This window comes from Thamnophis sirtalis, unplaced genomic scaffold (genome assembly GCF_051295495.1).
Source record: "Thamnophis sirtalis isolate CommonGarterSnake01/CBP01778 unplaced genomic scaffold, rThaSir2_p1.2 scaffold_3, whole genome shotgun sequence".
NCBI lineage: Eukaryota > Metazoa > Chordata > Lepidosauria > Squamata > Natricidae > Thamnophis > Thamnophis sirtalis.
In genome coordinates, this window is record NW_028261383.1 from 155,607,531 (window position 1) to 155,626,622 (window position 19,092).

A 19,092-nucleotide genomic window follows, 5' to 3' on the forward strand; every position below is an offset into this window, starting at 1 on the left:
TTTTCTAACTGCAGATTTCAAATCACTGAATTAAACAACACCAACAAATTAAAATATGAAGCGTTAGTTTGCGGCAGCCATGGTGGCGCAGTGGTTAGAGTGCAGTTCTGCAGTCTACGTCTGCTGACTGCTGGCTGCCTGCAATTTGTCAGTTCAAATCCCACCAGGCTCAATGTTGACTCAGCCTTCCATCCTTCTAGGGTGGGTAAAATGAGGACCCAGATTGTTGGGGGCTATATGCCTACTCTGTAAACTGCTTAGAGAGGGCTGAAAAGCACTGTGAAATGGTATATAAGTCTAAGCGCTATTTATGTTACACTTAAACCCTACTCAAATATCAAAGGGCCATGAACACCAGCCTATTCCTTCCAGTGGTATCACTAGATCATCCCTACAACTTCTGTGGCTCTTTTGAATTTTTTTAAGTGCTATAATATAAGCTATAATACTAGGCCTTAAAGGCCTAATGCAATGGATGCATCCTTCACCTTGGGGCCACCAAATTGCTACCCAGGCTGGTAGTTTTTTTTAATGTATTGATGGGTGTGTTTGTCCTGCCTTTCTCCTTCAAGACATTAAAAGTGTCTTGATTTACAGCACCCTTCCTAAACTAACATTATAGTAATGTCAAGGTCCCCTCCTCAGAATTGGGAATTGGTGTAGGGAAAGATCCATGCATAAGCCAGGGAACAAATAAAGTCCCCAAATCAGCTAGTCCTGATTTTGGGAACCTTTTAAACAAGACATTTTTCTCCAACCTGGTAACCTCCTGAAGGGTTATGAGTATAGCTCCTCTAATATCCACCCAGCCTGACCCATGCTGCTGAGCTAGACTTCTACGAGCAGTTACCTCAACTCAGAGGCCCCAGAACAGACAGGCCTGGCAAAAATGGCTCAACTTATGGAGGTTTGACTTTTCCTACTTCAGCCGTAAGCTGGTTGACTCTCATGCATAACCCAGCTGAAAATTAATCTAGATTAAAATTCCTTTTCTGGACTTCAACTTCTTCCTCCTCATTGGCCCTAGAGAGGGTCTGATGGTCTATATAGAATGTGCTTACTATGTTACCTAGAAGGCATATCCCCCTGCTGTAGCTACATAACATTAGCTTCGGGTTCTCCTGAACCTGGGCGAACCTGTAGCGGCCCACCCTGGTTGATGTCCTTTATATGGAAGGGAGGGAGGGAGGGAGGAAGTAATTTTATTCTCCAGGATTTCACTCCTCCAGAAGCCCAGGATCAAATGGCTGTAGAGGACAAGGATCACTGACATTCCTGCCATAGCAAACCATGGCCAATAGGAAGGTCAGTGTTTGCTACAATGAAGTGAAACACAGGAGGTGATTCAGACTCCCCGCCCTTTTTATTTGCATAAACACTACTTTTAATGTATGGCAAAAAATGTCAGGCAAGGGTTGCTTTTCTTAATGGGCTAAGTGCGAATAAAGGATGGCATTGTACATCCCTTTCTTCATAAAAGTCTCAATTATTCTGGGCAGCTCACAACAATCCCTCTTCCATTCAACCTGGTAGATCCAAATTCAGTATTCCTTCTGTGAAGAAAGTCCCTAGATAACGTTAAGTGACTCAAATGTACTGAATCTTACAATGATTTTTAATTAGTAGAAATGGCTGGCAAAAAAAAGGATAGCACACACATATGCATACACACACAGAAGATATAAAATTAACCTGCTTCGGTTCATTTTTATTTTAGTTAGCGTATGGCAAATACATGGACTTATAGTGGTTCAGATGTTAACGTCCAGGGTGGGTGAATTCAGAATGTGATGGAGCCAACCGTCGAAAGGCTGAGAGCACTTTCTTGATGGTAGTTGAGTGCTCTTTCACCCTTGGGGCTTTAAAAGGCCAGTTTTGTTTACCCGTTGTTATGTATTTAGAGAGCCAGGAGTTCTACAAAGATCTCTGACTGCCAATTGTCATTAACTGCCAATTATCCAATGTAGTCTGGCTACCGATGTTGCTAGTCGTTTGGTTCACACTACTGTGCTATCCAGGGTGCATCATGAGGAGGCGAACTAGCATCACAACCCTTGGTGCAGTATACAGCATCTGTATACTGCATGAGTCAAAAAGAGGACTGTGAAAATATTTACATACTCCTCACATCTTGGACATAAATTGTTTCAACTCCTACCTGCAAAATGAGCACTGCACACTAGAACAACTAGACACAAGATTTGTTTATCCTGAACACCATCACTCTGCTAAGCAAATAATTTCCTCAACACTGTCAAACTATTTACTAAGTCTGCATTACTATTACTATTAAACTTCTCATCGTTCCTATCACTCATCTCCTCCCACTTATGACTGTAACTTTGTTGCTTGTATCTTTACGATTTATATTAATTTTCCTAGTATGATTTGATTGCTTATTTGTACCCTATGACTATCATTAATTGTTGTACCTTATGATTCTTGACGAATGTATCTTTTCTTTTATGTACACTGTGCATATGCACCAAAGACAAATTCCTGGTGTGCCCAATCACACTTGGCCAATAAAGAATTAGAATATTCTATTCTATTCTTTGGTGCATGAAACAGGGTTGAGGCAGAGCTTCGATAGAACTGCAACACTCCAGATAAACACTAGGTGGCAGCAATTAGACCTTGTCGCTTCTCTTGTCACCCATCCAATGGCAATCTAAAGTTTTGCAGCTATGATAGGTAGCTCCACACCAGAAACCTAACTTTAAGGTATCCCGCTAACAGCCCTTCTATCCGCCAGTCAGCTTGGCGAATAACCTTCGCGAATGTATTCATAAGCAAAACAAGTTTTAACAGTTGCTGGCTCGCCCGAGAGCGACACCTGCTGAAATTAAGAGAAAACCGCCACCAGCGGTCCTTCTCTCCTCCATAGCAACGGCCATGCAAATATCTTCCAATGCTGCCATCTTTGGGACGCGATGCTCCAGAACATTTGAAAAGCGAACTGTCATATTTTTCCGGCAAGAGGCGAGCCGCGAAAATTGTACCGAACGCTTCCGGTCGACTAGAACAGTAATCTTCCGTGCAATCGCCCAAACCGGCAGATGGCGCTGTCACATACTCAAGGCCATTTCCTCCCTTGCATTTCCCCCACCTTGGCGTGATGGGCGCTCCAGCCGTCTTAGCTCTTTCCCCGCAGAAACCGTTTCCGGCCGGCATTAAGGCCCTAGAGTCGTTCTTCCGCTAGCGCATGCGCGAAAGCGGTCCTTCTCGTTCTCTCCTCCTGAGCAGCAGGTAGGGTCGCGGAGCCCTGGTCTTTGTGGGTGTATGGGAAATCCTCTCTCTGTCCCCCCGTCCACCTCCCCTCCCCCGCCTGCTTCACCCCGGCCCGCCTTTTTTTTTTGCTTCGCTTCTTTTGCACTCCGCTCCTCTTCGGTCTTGAAGGGGTGCACGGTGGGGTCAAGCGGGACGTGCACCGTCTCGGCGGGACAAGGGGGCGGAGCTTGAAGTGGGCGGAGCCACCCTTGGGAATGATCTTGACTGGCGTGTGCGCGGGGCTTTGGGGCTTCGGAATATTCCTTATCTTCCCCTCCCCCCTCCCAATAGAATCCGCAATAGAAGCCTCCGCTTTCCCTCATGCGGGGTCGGCCCGGCGCGAGCGCCCTTCGCAGAGGATGCCTCGCAAAGCCGATGCGCATGACAGGGCAGCCCCAGGGTGATCGTAAGGTCGTCCTTCAGGAGGCTAGCCAAGCCCCCTCCATGTGGCTTTGCCAGGGTTTCTCAACAACCCCCCACACACACCTTTTTTTTGCACACAATTTTAAAAAGAAAACACTAAAATCCAGCTTCGGCATGGTCGTCGTTGCCGTTTCCAGAGGAAAACCCTCCTTTGGTTCCAAAGGTGCTTTTTTCTTCTTCAAGAGGCAACTGGACTTTATTGTTTTTTTCTTTTGAAGATGTTTGCTTCTCATCCGAGAAGCTTCTTCAGCTCTGGAGAAGTTTCTTAGATGAGAAGCAAAACGTCTTCGAAGAAAAATCAGAAAGTCCAGTTGCCTTTTGAAAGGGGGGGGGGAAGCACCTTTGGGACAACCATGACTTGGATGACTGAGAATTTCCATAGACAAACTCTTCTTTTGTTGTTTCCCAAGGAGAATGCCTCACTATAAATAAAGGCACCAATAAGGGGGAATGTTTGCAGCTCAGGGTTCTTGCAGACCTTTCATTACCCTAATTAGGTAACATCATCAGTGCTAATCAAGAGTGCTGTTTGCTACCAGAATATAAACTGACAGCAAACAGCATTCCTTGCTACCATAGCACTGATGATGTTACCTAGTTTGGTGAAACGTCTGCAAGAAAACAAGCTCAGAGAGCACCAAGGATCCTTCAAATAAAGGCGGAAAGTTTTGGCCCCTGCCCAAGTTCTGAGGTAGGGGAGAAGAAGGTGCAGGTAGCCCTGTGATTTATCACCATAATTGAGCCCAACATTTCTGTCCCTAAGAGAGACATTCATTAAGTGAGTTTTGCCCCATTTTACAACCTTGCCACGGTTGTTAAATAAATCACTGCAGATAGTTAAGTTGGTAACATGGCTGTTAAGTGAATCTGGCTTCCCCATTGGTGTGGCTTTTCAGAAGGTCACAAAAGGGGATCACATGACCCTGGGACACTGCAACTGTCATAAATATGAGTCAGTTGCCAAGTGTTTTGATCACATGGCTGGGAATGCTGCAATGGTTGTATATGTGAAAAATCATAATGTCACTTTTTTAGTACCACTGTAATTTTGAACGGTCACTAAACGAACTGTTGTAAGTCGAAGACTGCCTGTACTGAAAGAGGAGGCATGTAAGTTAACGTTCTTGACTTTTAAAAGCAGTCAAAGTGAGGTTTGGTGTTCAGCACACAGCCTCTCTTATAATCTCTTCGCTGGGTGTTCACTGATAACCTTTTAGTTTACTCCACAGCCTCTATTACTTCTTTAATATCTGCTTTTCTCCTTAGCATAGGAGTTTAGTTAAGTTCAGATTGAAAAGATTTATTTTTTTCTGGCAATTGGCAGGAAAGTTACTGAAATAGAATAAAAAGGATTCATTGAGTTACCAGATTCAAAGCCCAGGACTATATTGATATTGATATAAATTAGATATAGATATATCCCACTTTCCATTTAGGAGGTCAAGACAACACACTTAGTACTCTCTCCTGCCATTTTTCCCACAACAAAAACCTAGTGAGATAGGTGGGGCTGAAATAGAGTGGCTAACACAGTTTCCCCATAAACTGAGATTTAAGATGAATAAGAACCTGCTGTATCCGAACCACTTACACCACCACAACTGATTAGGATTTATAGCCTGTTTGTCTCAAAGGTGCTTTTCCAAAAGGCAATTAGACTTCCTTGGTTTTTTCTTTGAAAACATTTCACTTCCCATTCAAAAAGAAGCTTCCTCGGTTCCATAGACATCATAGCCTATTTGCAAAGAAATCTGTTCCTGTTTTCTTATTTCAGCAATATAATTTGAGGTAGTATCTTGTTACTATTAAACAATCTGTGTACCAGATTTACTGGTGGTAAAGATTTATTGACAAAATAATGTATCAACCATCAGCCAGAGATCTTTTTAGATGATTCAGTTTAATTTTTGCTCAATCCTTGCTCTAGCAGACAAATCAAGAAATGGGCTCCCTTTCCTATTTGCATTTGAAAATGATCTATTGGGGTTATAAAAATCTTGACAATAAGATTTTTTGTGTGCTATTAGTAATATTTTCCAAAAGATTCTTCAAGTAAGATAATGTATCTCACCTTTAAGTCCTCTGGTAAGTACTGTATTGAAATATTCACAATAGGATAGGCCTTGAATTTTATTGAAATTTGATTAAAAAATTATGGGAGAACTATTAGCTTCTTCAGTTTTTCTGAATTGGCGCATATGAGAGTATGTTGGGAAATCCTAAGTTTTTCATTTGACAAGTATTTTTATTTTTTATATATGATTTCCCCTTTTCTGCTAAGCTTTTTTGTTGCCTTTAACAGCAGCTTGTTCTGTGCATAATGAAAGTAATGAAGCATTTTTCTTTGTCAGTTCCTTATAATAAACCCCGCAGGAATCACTGTGGGTTATGTATGTGATCAAAATGGTTACTCTATTCTGAATCACACTAAGACAGTTAGCTATAAAGTAGGCTTATCCACAGGAGGGCAACTAGTATTTGATTGTAAACTGTGAATAAAAAATTACTCAATTATGGAAGTTATCATTGCTATTCCAATAAATGTATGTATTAGTGACTGATGATACAGTATAGTGTAAGCTATTTTTCCTACAAAAATGAATAAATCTTGATTTCTTCCATCCCTCTATGTTGTTCATCCCCAAATAATGAAAAGCTTTACCTGATTTCTGCAGCTGAAGCTATTAGTTACAACAGGAGCAGATCAAGGCTGGTTGACAATTCTTCCTCGACAGTTTATATCCCATAGATGTGGCAGAGGATTCTGGATCTGTAGTCCAGTTGCTGTCATGCGGTTTGAGTGCTTTATAGAGTGCATCCTTTTTCTTCTCTGAATCTCACGGCTGCTATCTTGAGAATAATTTGAAACACAGTGCACAGCTAATTTTTAGTTCTGGTCATCTGCTGTATATAATAGCAAGCTTGTTGGGCAGCTTATAAAAAAGCTATGCATAAAAAGAAATATTTTAGGGGGGAAGGAAAGCACTTATTTCATATAGCCCATATAAACTATATTGATTTGAGATCACCATGCCCTGAATAATTCTCACAGGTACATCATGAATGCCAAATGTGCATCTGTGAAATATTTTCCTTGTAGTAGTTGTTCTGGGCTTTTGCTTGGAGCAATCTAGGGACAACACATAATTCAGTCTTATGTGTTATGAGACATCTGAATGCAGAAGCCACTTCTGGTGATGTAAATATCATACTTGACTATGTATGTTCTATCTACAGTCTAAATCACAGAACCCAGTTTCTGACATGTGTGTTTGGCATAAATGGGATAGTGAATTCCAGGCTTATAGGATCTTTTTCACTTTTCAAATTAAACCTGGTCACTAATCAACTAGAATCTGAATCTGATCCATGGATGTTTTTAGTGTATGACAAATGAATGAAACATATAGTCCTTCCACGCATACATAAATTCAACTTTCCCAAGCTTGCTTCATAAAAGCAAGGTGAGATGGAAATCTTATACTTACTACTATTAAACAATCAAGGTTTAGAATGTCATACTGATCCGTTGTAAATCAAGTGCCAGATTTTATTAACTATAAAGTTAGCTGACATTTTAAAAAAATGTTCTTTCATTTACAGTCTCTCTCTACCTTGCAGTCTCAAAGCATTACATTTGAATATCTTTTAGAGGTGACTTTAGGTCCACTTCACATTGGCAAATGTTTAATATCTAGAATAGGCAACAAATTGTTCTAGCAGTATAATTTTAGGAATTTGTAAGGAATTGCATTGATCCTATGTCATGAAATTCATGCCCCCGAAACCTTCAGAATTTGGTATACTGTAAAATTCAAAATCTAATCTGAACATGTCAAAAGAAACTTTAGATAAACTCTTTCTGAAGAAAAAATATACTGCAATGTTTGACCAGCCAGTATCTAAAATTTGGGAAGCTCAAATAATCAGTTCCTTTTATCTGGCAGAAAACATATTGTGTATTGCTTTTTTAAAATCTTTTTCCATTGTATAATCTTTTCATTTATTATTGGTGTCCTGCATAAATTATTCCTGATAGATCTTCCAAATATAGTACAGATAGTCTTTGTGTATCAACTGCTTTGTTTATGAACAGTTCAAAGTTTTGACCATATTAGAAACAGCTTTGAAACCAATCTTGTATTTATTATCATTGTAGCATCCTCTGGTCATGTGATCATCATTCCATTGCTTTACGTCATAGTATCCCACAGTCACATTGTCACCATTTGTGTGCTTTCCCTTGTGACAAGCAAAGTGAATGGAATGGAATGGAATAGAAATCTTTATTTTCACTTTGAATGCAAACTGATCGGCATACATTAAAAATGAAATTTCATTGCATACAACTCTCAAAGGGTCACCACCTCCAATATACAAAATAATAAATAAATACAAAATTATGCATATACCCACCTGTATGACACAGAAACAATACAGTCTAGTTCGGATGTATACATGTACATGGCAAGAAAAATGAATCTTGAGAGTTTACAAGACAGATGGCATAGGGAATTAAACTGTTATAGAATCTGGTAATCTTGCTAGAAATAAAAGTTGGAAATAAAATTGTGGTCACAGAATGTTTTGCTTAATGACTGCAGGGAAAGTGAGTTCATAAGCCCATCACAGTGACATGATTTTCTGCTTAGCAATAACAACACTTAGCAATGGAGTTGCTACTCCCGGTTGTATTTGCTAAGTGAGGACTACTCGTAGGTTCCTACTTGTGAAAGATAATGGAAGCCGTGAATATTTTGTCCTAATATCTTGGCATTCACCTTGTTTTCCAGTTGTTGAATGTGGCTGTTCCCCACAACTCTGAATATGTACACTTGTGCAAAGTTGATTTCTGCTTCCACCCTGGTGAGTAATCTAAGATGTAGTTTGGGGGTATTTTTAATAGTGTGTAGGCTTTAAAAGCAATTGGCCATGTTGACAAGTATGTTAAAATCAATGAACTACAAAACTTGCAACTATGCAATCAAGCAAGGACATATAGGATATAATTTGTCCTGAAGATCCCTCTGAAAATTTCTTTTTTGACTCCTTATCCTCCTGATAAAAGTATTTTAACAGCTCTTGCTGCAGAGCTATAAATTGGAGTGGGTTGCAGAGGTGGTTTATGACAAGGGAATCATGCATATTTTAGTGTTCTTGTCTTTTTGTCCAAGAAACCCATTCTTCTTTCACTGTTTTTTCACGAATCTAACATTTTCTGCCAACGTCTGAATACACAACAGCACTTGTTAAATAAAAAAAATGTAAGTGTATATATCATGTATGCTATATGCTTTTGGGTTTCCATCTGAGATTTCCACCTTGACTTTTCATTGCTATGATCATGTCACATTTTTTCCTATATCACTACAAAGAACACAATACAGTTGATTGAGTGGTTCATTTTTCTCTCTGCTGAAAGTTGCATCTCTTATCGGGGGGTGGGGGTGGGTAGGCAAAATGGATGCGAGCAGCAGATCATATTCCTGCTTTGGAGGATGAATCTTCTTACTCCGGACTGTGTTCTGTTTATCTTTTCCCAGTCCTATAGGTAAACTACTACAGGTAGTTAAAAGGGAGACCGCTCCATCTTTCTGAATTTTAGATATTTAGAAGTAAATATCTTCCTTCTTCCAGTCTGATCGTTTGATAACTTTATCTGAAAATATGCTCTACCTTTGAAGTTGGAATTATGATGGCTGTTCCCAACTTATGATAGGCCAGGAATGGGCACAGGACCTTCATTCAGCCCTGCAGTTTTAGACATAGAATAACTTTATTGTCACTTTGAATGCACACTAATCAGCATACATTCAAATGAAATTTCGTTGCATACAGCTCTCAAAGGGTCACCACCTCCAATATATACTACATAACCATGACAGAATAAATAACTGCAAAATTATGCATATACCCACATATATTATATAACACAGAGAAACAACACTGTCTAGCCTCCCAAGATTGTGCTGTATGTTGTACATTGAGTTGATGGTTTACTGCAGTAATAGGTAGGTAAGAAGAACACAGTCCACTCTCTACAGTTTGAACAGGCATAGTTCAAAAGATGGAGCAGCTCAACCTGTTCAGTTTAGGATGGTAGTCTATGTCTAAATGAAGAATTCCGCTTGAGAATCTTATTTATCATATTTTTGAGAGTATAAAATGCTCCAGAGTATAAGACACACATTAGTTTTGGGGGAGGAAAACAAGAAACAAAAAACCTGCCTCTGCCTACCAGCATCTATCGGTATTCATTCTGGCTAGCATCTTTGCAGCAAACAGCCTGGTCAGCTTCAGCATGTTATCGTAGCCTGATTCAGCACGAGAAGCTGATTGGTGGTTAGATCGGCCTCCCGGAATACTGCCAATCCGTTGTTCCAGGCTGCGGGGATCACCACAGCCCATCGCCGCCTCTGTATGTCTCATTTTTGGCCTCCGTGCATTGCGTTTTCAGCCTCAGTGGCAGTCCCTGCCACCTGGAACCAGCTGAAAATGCAACTCTTGGAGGCGGCGATCAGCGGCGATGTGCTGTGGTGATCCCTACAGCCTGGAATGTGTCTAAAATGGAGCATGCGGAGGCCAAAAATGCGATGCAGAAGCCAAAAATGACTGAAGGGGGGGGGCAGGTGGGCAGAGCTTTGGCAACAATCGGTGTACAAGATGCATAGACATTCCTACCCTCTTGGGGGGAGTGCATCTTATACTCTGAAAAATATGATATGTTAAATTACTCTCTATTGCTTTTTGATTAATAATATTTTTTATTAAAGGATGCTCCCAATCAGAGATGGGTTGCTGCCCCCCGAACCGGTAGTAACAAAATTGGCAACCCACCACTGCTTCCAATATATGCCATTTCTAATTCGGAGTGCTTTCTCCTAGGTTAAATTAAATTAAGATAACATTGAGAAAGTTTAACATCGATTGACAGTGAGGAGGCGTTTGTTCTTCCTAAGTGGAACTACCCAGGGCTTTGTTTTCTTTTCCATTAATGGCTCAAGTGGGATAACAATTATGCCTAATATGCAGATTCTAATTACTGCTGGTTCTTCAGATAACGATCTCAGGAATATAATTTACATTACATTTACATTTAATTTTTCCTTAGTACTTGTTGCTGAAAATAACAGTAAAATTCCAAAGCTCAGAGGAGTCCAGCACGACATTTTACCATTGTTTACACCTGACAAAATACATTGAGCAAACTTTAAAAAAAAAAAACTAGCTCATTTTATTTGCATGAGTTCCTGCAAGTTGCAAGTATTGTATTTCTTATATTTAAGCTTTTTTGTTTTCATTGTAGTTTGCACAAGTCTAAATATTTTGATGTGCATATAATAAGGTAAAGGTTCCCCTCGCACATATGTGCTAGTCGTTTCTGACTCTAGGGAGCAGTGCTCATCTCTGTTTCAAAGCTGGAGCCAGGGCTGTCTGAAGACGCCTCCATGGTCATGTGGCCGGCATGACTAAACGCCGAAGGCGCATGGAACATTGTTACCTTCCCACCAAAGGTGGTTTCTATTTTTTCTACTTGTGTTTTTACATGTTTTTGAACTGCTAGGTTGGCAGAAGCTGGGCAAGTAATGGGAGCTCACTCTGTTGCACAGGTCTAGGGATTTGAACTGCTGAACTGCTGACCTTCTGATCGACAAGCTCAACATGTTAGCCACTGAGCTGCTGCGTCCTTCCATGCATATAATACACAACCATAAACTATGGTTTACAAATCAAAATTGTAACTATGTTGATTTACACCACATATTAAATATTTAATTTCATTGTACCATGTGCAATGACAATAAAGTAAACTAAATATTAAATCACCATGTTTGACCTCATAGTTGTTCCTTTTAACCATTAGGATTTTGCCTTTAAAATTAGAATGTGCTTGGTGAGGAAGCTTGTTTTACCAATGGAAGTTTTGTTTCTTTTCTGTAATGTTTTTCTTTCTTTCTTTCTTTCTTTCTTTCTTTCTTTCTTTCTTTCTTTCTTTCTTTCTTTCTTTCTTTCTTTCTTTCTTTCTTTCTGCAGGTGAGGAACAGTTCCACGGTTTTGTGCAGACCTCTCTCTGCTTCTGTGCTGAACAGACCTCAGATCAGGACAGATAAGGTAAGTCAGGATATCCAAGAGAGATAGATTTTGAATCTCCTCAGCATTTTGCTTCTTTGTCCTACCAAGTTGCAGCAGGCAAAAGCTTGCTATAGCTTTAACCAGGGAGGTGCAAAAGTAATTGTTCAATTCAAGCAGGCCAATGCAGTTCCAATCAATACTGAAAGTTTTCAGATCATCCCTTAGAATAGTCAGATTGGTATCAATGAGAATATTCCGGAATTCTCCAGAACATTCTGCCCCGAGAACATTCAGCACTGCACATCCTTAGTATCAATGAATAGCTATATTGGAGGATTCTGTGTCAAAGCGGGAATAATGATTCTAGAAGAGCATAACAAGGATTTTATAATACAGATTAAGATATGGGAATAAATGTGGCTGAAAGACAATGGGAGGAAAAGAGAAGCCTGTAGGCTTTAACTCGTGGGTTTTTCTTACAGGCAGAAATACACATCCCTAGAACAAAATTAGGCCAAATTGGGCAAAAACAGCTCAGATTGATCCTTGAAATAATTTAAAAAAAAACCACATTCATGTGTGTCCGTCTTACCATTTGCTATGGCTATTTTATTCTGATTTATCTAGTCATTCTCCAGATTGGAGGGTTTCCTTAACAGGTTGAAGCAAGCCTGGAAAAAGACCCTGCCTCCTTCTGAGATAAAAAGAAAAATGGCATTCCTTTGTCCTCTTTTTATATAGCCTTCCTGAGGGGAATTTTGCTGCTCCTGATTGGTACTTCAAAGTTTGATTGCCCTGAGCCTCTGCCCACTCTTTGGACTGATTGCTTTAGGTTTTATTGATGCAACAGATATAAATTTCCCTCTATTCATTCATGTCTGGAGTTTCTTGAGGTAGGATTCTTCCTCCTCCTCTTCCATTGAATTGGCTCTGCTAGATTTTTTTTTAAAGATTATACAAGCAGCAGCAATAAAACAGTATTCATTTCGAAATAGATATCTTGTAAAAAAAAAAACAGCGACAAGTCACTAGAGGGCCTCGGGATGCTACAAGACCGTCTCTCTGTAATATTAATTAGGTCTGTAGATGATTATTGAATTTGCCACGGTTTGAATCTTCTACCTTTGGGGCTTATTTGGAATTCTTCCAGCTAATTCCTCCTCATCAATGGGAGAAGCTAAGGCCAATTCATTTACTTCAAACTTTGAAATTGTTAATAAGCTTCGAGAAATGATCTCCATCAGTTCCTCATTCATGTATTGTTTTAATCTTGTAAATTCTAGGTTGGTTCCTAGATGGGGACAAGCAGTTAAATGCAGTGTACTTCATAGTCACAGAGACATTTGAATCTGGGTCTTGTCATATGATTCTCTATGACAGGTTTAGACAATCTGATACTCTCCATAAGGCTTGTATGGTAAGAACAACAGCACCCTGTTGCCCGGAGCAGATGAAACAGACTGCCTACCTTTTCTTTGTAATTAAAAGGTAAAGGTTCCCCTCGCACATATGTGCTAGTCATTTCCAATTCTAGGGGGTGGTGCTCATCTCTGTTTCAAAGCCAAAGACCCAGCACTGTCTGAAGACGTCTCCGTGGTCATGTGGCTGGCATGACTAAACGCCGAAGGTGCATGGGACGCTGTTACCTTCCCACCAAAGGTGGTTCCTATTTTTCTACTTGCATTTTTTACATACTTTCGAACTGCTACGTTGGCAGAAGCTGGGACAAGTAACAGGAGCTCACTCCGTTACGTGGCGCTAGGGATTCGAACAGCCGACCTTTCTGATTGACAACCTCAACATCTTAGCCACTGAGCCACTGCGTCCCTCTTTGTAATTATAATGGCCCAAATCGCAGTAATTGCCCCCTGCCAAAATTTGCAGCCACCGTCAAGCCAAGCTATGAATTGGTTTTTAACTCTGCTATATTTGGAAATACAGTATAATTTGACTGAAACGATAGCAAACATCAACAGCCAAGATTAGTGAATGGCTGTGGGCCAGGCTGATTACTACAAAGCTACCTTTGGTCACCTCCTGTTTCAGACCTTTGCCTTTTACACCCCACTCACCCCCTGTTTCTTACTTGCTCCTAGCCCTGCTGTCTTTCGGGTGCTCAGCATGAAGTCTTGCCACTGCTGCATCGGCAGTTCCAAACAAGCGCGGTGTCCAGGGACATTGATACTGCTGCCAAGTTTATTGGTGCTGGTGCTGCAACCGTGGGTGTAGCTGGCTCTGGTGCTGGCATTGGAACAGTGTTCGGCAGTCTCATCATTGGCTATGCCAGGTATGGGGGAGTTTTACTTAAATCCTCGTTTGTAGTGTCATTATGCAGTGGCAAGGAATTATGGGATTTTCCTGTCTTTTAGTGCCCTTGACTTAACATTTGTTTTGCGACTGTTCAAAGAAGAATGGAATAGGAATGGAATTAGGATAGGATAGGAATAGAATTAATAGGATGGAATGGAATGGAATAGGAATAGGAGTGGAATAAGAATCGGATATGAATAGAATTAGAATAGGATAGAATCAAAGTGGTATTTAGCCGGTTCTCTCCAATTCGGGCAAACCGGTAGCGGCGGCTGCGGGAGGCTCTGCCCACCCATCCCGACGTAATGTGCGAGCACTGCACATACACAAAAAGCGGTGCGCATGCACAGATGCAGCACGTGTGAGCAAAGCAAGCGCGCACATGCTCACATTTGCGAACCAATAGGAAAGGTTGGCAGTTAGCAATAGGCATGTATTTATGATGATTGCAGGGTCCCAGAGTCATGTGATTGTCATTTGTGACCTTCCCCGTCAGCTTCAAAAAAAGCAAAGTCGATGGGGGAAACTGTATTTGTTTAATGACCATGTGAGTCACTTAATGATGAGGGTGATTCATTTAACAATTGTGGCAAAAAGAGGTGGTAAAATAGAGCATGACTCACTTAACAACTTGATTAGCAATGGAAAGTCTGGTCCCAATTGGGGTTGTAAGTTAAGGACCACCCGTAATTGGATGTTTTTTGCTGCCAGGTTCTGCCTCATTGCTTTAACTCAGTATAGTCGTGGCATTACTGATGATCGTCCTTAATTATTCAGTTCTCACCAAGGATATATGTGTAGTAATGTTATTATCCCATCTTTTAAGAAATATCTCCCTTGGGAATAACACTGCCATTCATTTTAAAAATGAATTCCTCTTGTTGTTTGCACCACTGAGGAAAAGGCTCTTTATCAGTGATGCCATAGCTATGCAGAATAAAAACAGAGATGGACAAAAACGCAAAGGGAAGCCTCTAATTAACATTGCGGGGACATTTTGTAGAAAATAATAAACTTAGAAATAAACTCTGAAAGCTCTTGGCCACTACTTATTGATATACAATATAGTAGCATGTTAAATGTCTCTCGGAGCCTTAGTTTTAATTCTACTTGCAATTGACTGCAGAAAAGCAGTGCTAAAAAGACCTGGTGCAGAACAAACCCTAGTAAAATCTTTATAGTCTAATAAATTTTGCAGATTTAATTGCAAAACTGGCTAAAGGCTCTCTGCGTAGCTAGGGTTTGGGGTGGGTTTTTTTTTTTGGCTTCTCCTAATACGTGTGCCATGGCCAGGAACGATGTAACATCAAACTTTTCCTTGAGAGACTGGAAGTCTAGTTCTTCTCAATTTTCTGATCGGCATATCTCTCTCTCTCTAATTCCTTCACAGAAATCCCTCCCTGAAGCAGCAGCTCTTCTCCTATGCCATTCTGGGTTTTGCGCTCTCCGAAGCCATGGGGCTCTTCTGCTTGATGGTAGCATTCCTCATTCTATTTGCCATGTGAAAAAAACCCAACATGCACTTCTACATACTCTTCCTTTCTCCCCCGCCCCTCCTGTGTTTAGTCCAATGTGTACGCTGAGCTGAGTGTTTTGTGGGAGAAAAGGGAAGCTCACCTGTTAACCAAATCCTCCCTGTTCACTGGGGGCAAGTGAATAAATACAGATTGGTATACATTTCCTGCTTTTTTTTAGTGTGCATATTTGGTTTTCTAATTGACACCTGGTTCCAAATATTTTCCCCATGGGGTTAATCAGGGGAGGGGGGGGCATTGACCAGTGGGACACATGAATTCCATCTGATTATGTCAGCCATTTGCACAACATAATAGGATGTGTTCAGTGCCTCCAATAGAGCATTGAAATTTCAGTTATGGCTGTAAGTTTGTTTTTTAGTTCAGTCATTTGCAATAAGTGTGGAATACCTAATCAGTAGCTGGATGTCATTACTTTTTTATGAAATCTTAATTAATTTAATGAAGCTTGTCCTTAGTGTCATAGGATTGTAGCAATACTTATTCATGCTTCTGCCGGCATGACTTTAGCTTGGAGCAGGATGTATAGCTTCTATACAAGATACAGTTCCTGAGCCTCCTCTTGCTGCTAGAATGTATTAACAACCAGAAAATAACAATGAGACTCCCCACTATCTTTGTTGTTTTTAAAAGCAAAATAAGCATTTTACATGTTTGTTCTGCCTATTTTAGGCATAAGAAAAGTTAAAAAGCAAAAAGAAAATATTAAAAAGTCTTAACACCCATTAAAAACCACTGCACCATCATTAGTGGCAAATTTTGGAGAAGCACTAACTGCAGCTCAAGAATGATGCCTCCCCAGTTTAGGCAATCAGTGTTTGTTTATTTGTTGGGGGGTGAAAGCATCTGAATAGATCCTCCTACTTTTGACAAACTTGTAGAATTTGGTTTTCTTGGTTCCAGTAAATTAAAACATGGCCAAGAACCAGCAGCCTTTGAAGTATCCCTTTTCCTTTAAGAGCTAGTGCAGATGGGGGTGGGTGGGGGTGATATTTAGTAAACATGATGTTGCTGCTTGGAAGAACCCTGTTTAATTAGACCAAGGCTGATCAAATTTAGTATCCTCTTTCCTTCAAGAGCTAACTATATCCTTTTGGAGAAGGAAGCCTACCAATAGAACACAGGTGTAATGCCAGCCTCTCAGGTACCATAGGATATTGCCGACTTCTCCCCATGGGCTTTTAATGGATTTTATACGTAGACTGAATTCACAGTCATGCTGAACTATATGATTTCATTTTTAATTAAGGTTTGGAAACTTTTTTGAAGTATCCTATCTCAAGCTTGAAATGATTATTCCCACTTTATCTTCCAAAGGGTCTGAGCAGCTATTTCAATCTTAAAACATTTCCATTTAGCGCTGTTTTCTCACATCTGTACAATTTCTTAGTGTTATGTAAGAGATGGAGCTCCTTTAATAAATCATGGATATGGAAACTAGGGATAAGTCAGTTGTGAATTCCACCCTTTGTCTTGGGTCCAGTTGTAGGCAAGGAGACATTTTTGCATCCTGATCACTAGAAGGAATACATTTTACAGTGGTTATCATCTAATTAAATCTACAACTATTTGTTCTGTTTCTAAACCTCTGAGTTTCAGGTTAATACTGTTATATGGAAAAAAGTATTCTCAGCTCCTTTAGTGTCCAGATGTTTTAGATTACTGCAACAATCTCCTATAGGGTGTGCTGAATAGGATTAATAGAAGTTGAATTCCAACATATCTGGAAAGCATCAGATTATCTACTACTGTTATAGGTCTTCTGGGTATCTTAGAAAGCACAGTGCAGTGTTCTGACCTTCTTATTTGTGTTTTGGCTTATTTATTTAATCAAATTTACTAGCCATCCATCTCACAAAAATGACATAAAATAATTGATAAAAAAACGATACCTATTTAAAAATAAGCATTTAAAAAATAAAAAATAGAGATTAATTAACACTAAAATATACAAAACCCCAGCCCAGAGAGAGCAAGTACATCCAACCACAACAATGAAGCCACCTAAACAAGTCTGTGACTCCCTCACAGCCAGATATTGAGGAACTTTCACAAAAGTGAGGAAGATGGTGGGGTGAGGTACGTCTATCACCGTCTACTGTATTAATAATATTTATGATGATTCCAGAAGTCTGCAGTGTAGCTTTTTGTCATTGTAATAGAGCTTACTGAGGTAAAAGATGCTTTGATGCTTCAAGGATCTTAGAAGAAAGTTATGATGCTTATGGCCCATTGTTGTAATGCTTGTATTTGTTTTTTAAAAGTCTGGGTTGTGAAGGTTCCATTCAGAGACAGGTCTGTTAGCTATTAAGAGAAAGTAGGGAAGGATAAAAAAAATCAAATTTGGGAGAGGAAAAGAAATCACATGTCTTTTTCAATCCATCATTTGGTAATTAATTCTTTTAAAGTTAAATACACAGTAAAAAAAAGTGCTCCCAAGACAGTATCATAGGAGCATGAAATGGAACAGATCTGCCTTGCTGCTCATAGAAAGCTATCCCATGGGCCATGTGGAAAATCCAGAATTGCAATCCTTTTGCCTGCAGCATTGAACTCTTCATCTGCTTCTTTCTTGTTTTCTGTGTCCTAGAATTAGGAAGAGTTTTCGATTTTATTATTTCTCTGCCATAAGATCTCCTCTCCCTTGCCATGTTCATGTTACAGCATATAAGAAATGAATCTTGTTCAACATAATTTCATAATTTAGAATCCTATCCTTAAAAATAAAAAGGCATATAATCAATTACCAGGGTTTTTCTTTCTTTTTTTAAGGAAGGATTGATCTAAAAAGGCTAAAATGCTTTCAAAGGGAAAAAAATGGAAGGAAAAAAATTAGGATGGTAGTCTTTCATCAATACGTTTTTCAGGAGGACAGCCCCATATGCCCTATCCGTTTCTCTTGACTAAAATGCTTTGCCTATGATTGTGCAGGGTGAACAAATGGCTCGCAACTATTTTGGGAGTTCTTGGGAGCCTGACTCTATTGACTAGGGTTGCTGCTGCTTGTTGTCAACCCACAGCTGGTCCTGGCAATCTAGACTGGGGTTGCTAAGGAACTGACTGAGCTGCATATTACAGTTATGGCTGTGTTTTGGAAACTTGCTGCTGATGCCAACCTGGCCATGGGAGGGTGGGTGGGGTGAGTGAACAGTAATAGTTAAACAATGAAGGGAACGCTAACAAGTATCTGAACTGAAGAAACATCATGTCTGAGAGGTGTCTTTAGTCTATGTAGAAGATAAAGTAGAAAACTTAATGGACAATTTAATCTAGGACCAGAGATATTCCAAAAATGCTAGTAATAATGGAACTGCTTAACTTCCCAGACAGAGAGGTTGTAAAATGGGACAAACTCAGTTAACAAATGTTTCACTTAGCAACATAAATTTTGGGTTCGATTGTGGTCGTCGGTTGAGGACAACCTTTACTTAACAACGTTGAGGGAAAGAATGTGTGCCACTAACTCCTGGATATGAGCTTG

General features: G+C 40.0%; 1 protein-coding gene across 1 annotated transcript; it reads left to right on the forward strand.

Moving 5' to 3' along the window:
- The first annotated feature begins 3,139 nt into the window (after positions 1-3,139).
- ATP5MC2 (ATP synthase membrane subunit c locus 2) lies at positions 3,140-15,753 on the forward strand. The gene is made up of 5 exons (XM_087710503.1): positions 3,140-3,249; positions 8,487-8,559; positions 11,728-11,805; positions 13,863-14,053; positions 15,467-15,753. The coding sequence occupies exons 2-5, from the start codon at positions 8,494-8,496 to the stop codon at positions 15,579-15,581; spliced, it is 450 nt and encodes a 149-aa protein (XP_087566629.1). The 5' UTR covers positions 3,140-3,249; positions 8,487-8,493; the 3' UTR covers positions 15,582-15,753.
- Positions 15,754-19,092: the final 3,339 nt, after the last annotated feature.

What these genes read in the sequence shown, in the direction of transcription:
- ATP5MC2 (XM_087710503.1), top strand. Translation starts at nt 8,494, where the DNA reads ATGTGGCTGTTCCCCACAACTCTGAATATGTACACTTGTGCAAAGTTG. An exon ending in CTCAGATCAGGACAGATAAG is followed by an intron (nt 11,806 to 13,862) that starts GTAAGTCAGGAT and finishes ACTTGCTCCTAG; the next exon opens with CCCTGCTGTCTTTCGGGTGC. An exon ending in CTCATCATTGGCTATGCCAG is followed by an intron (nt 14,054 to 15,466) that starts GTATGGGGGAGT and finishes ATTCCTTCACAG; the next exon opens with AAATCCCTCCCTGAAGCAGC.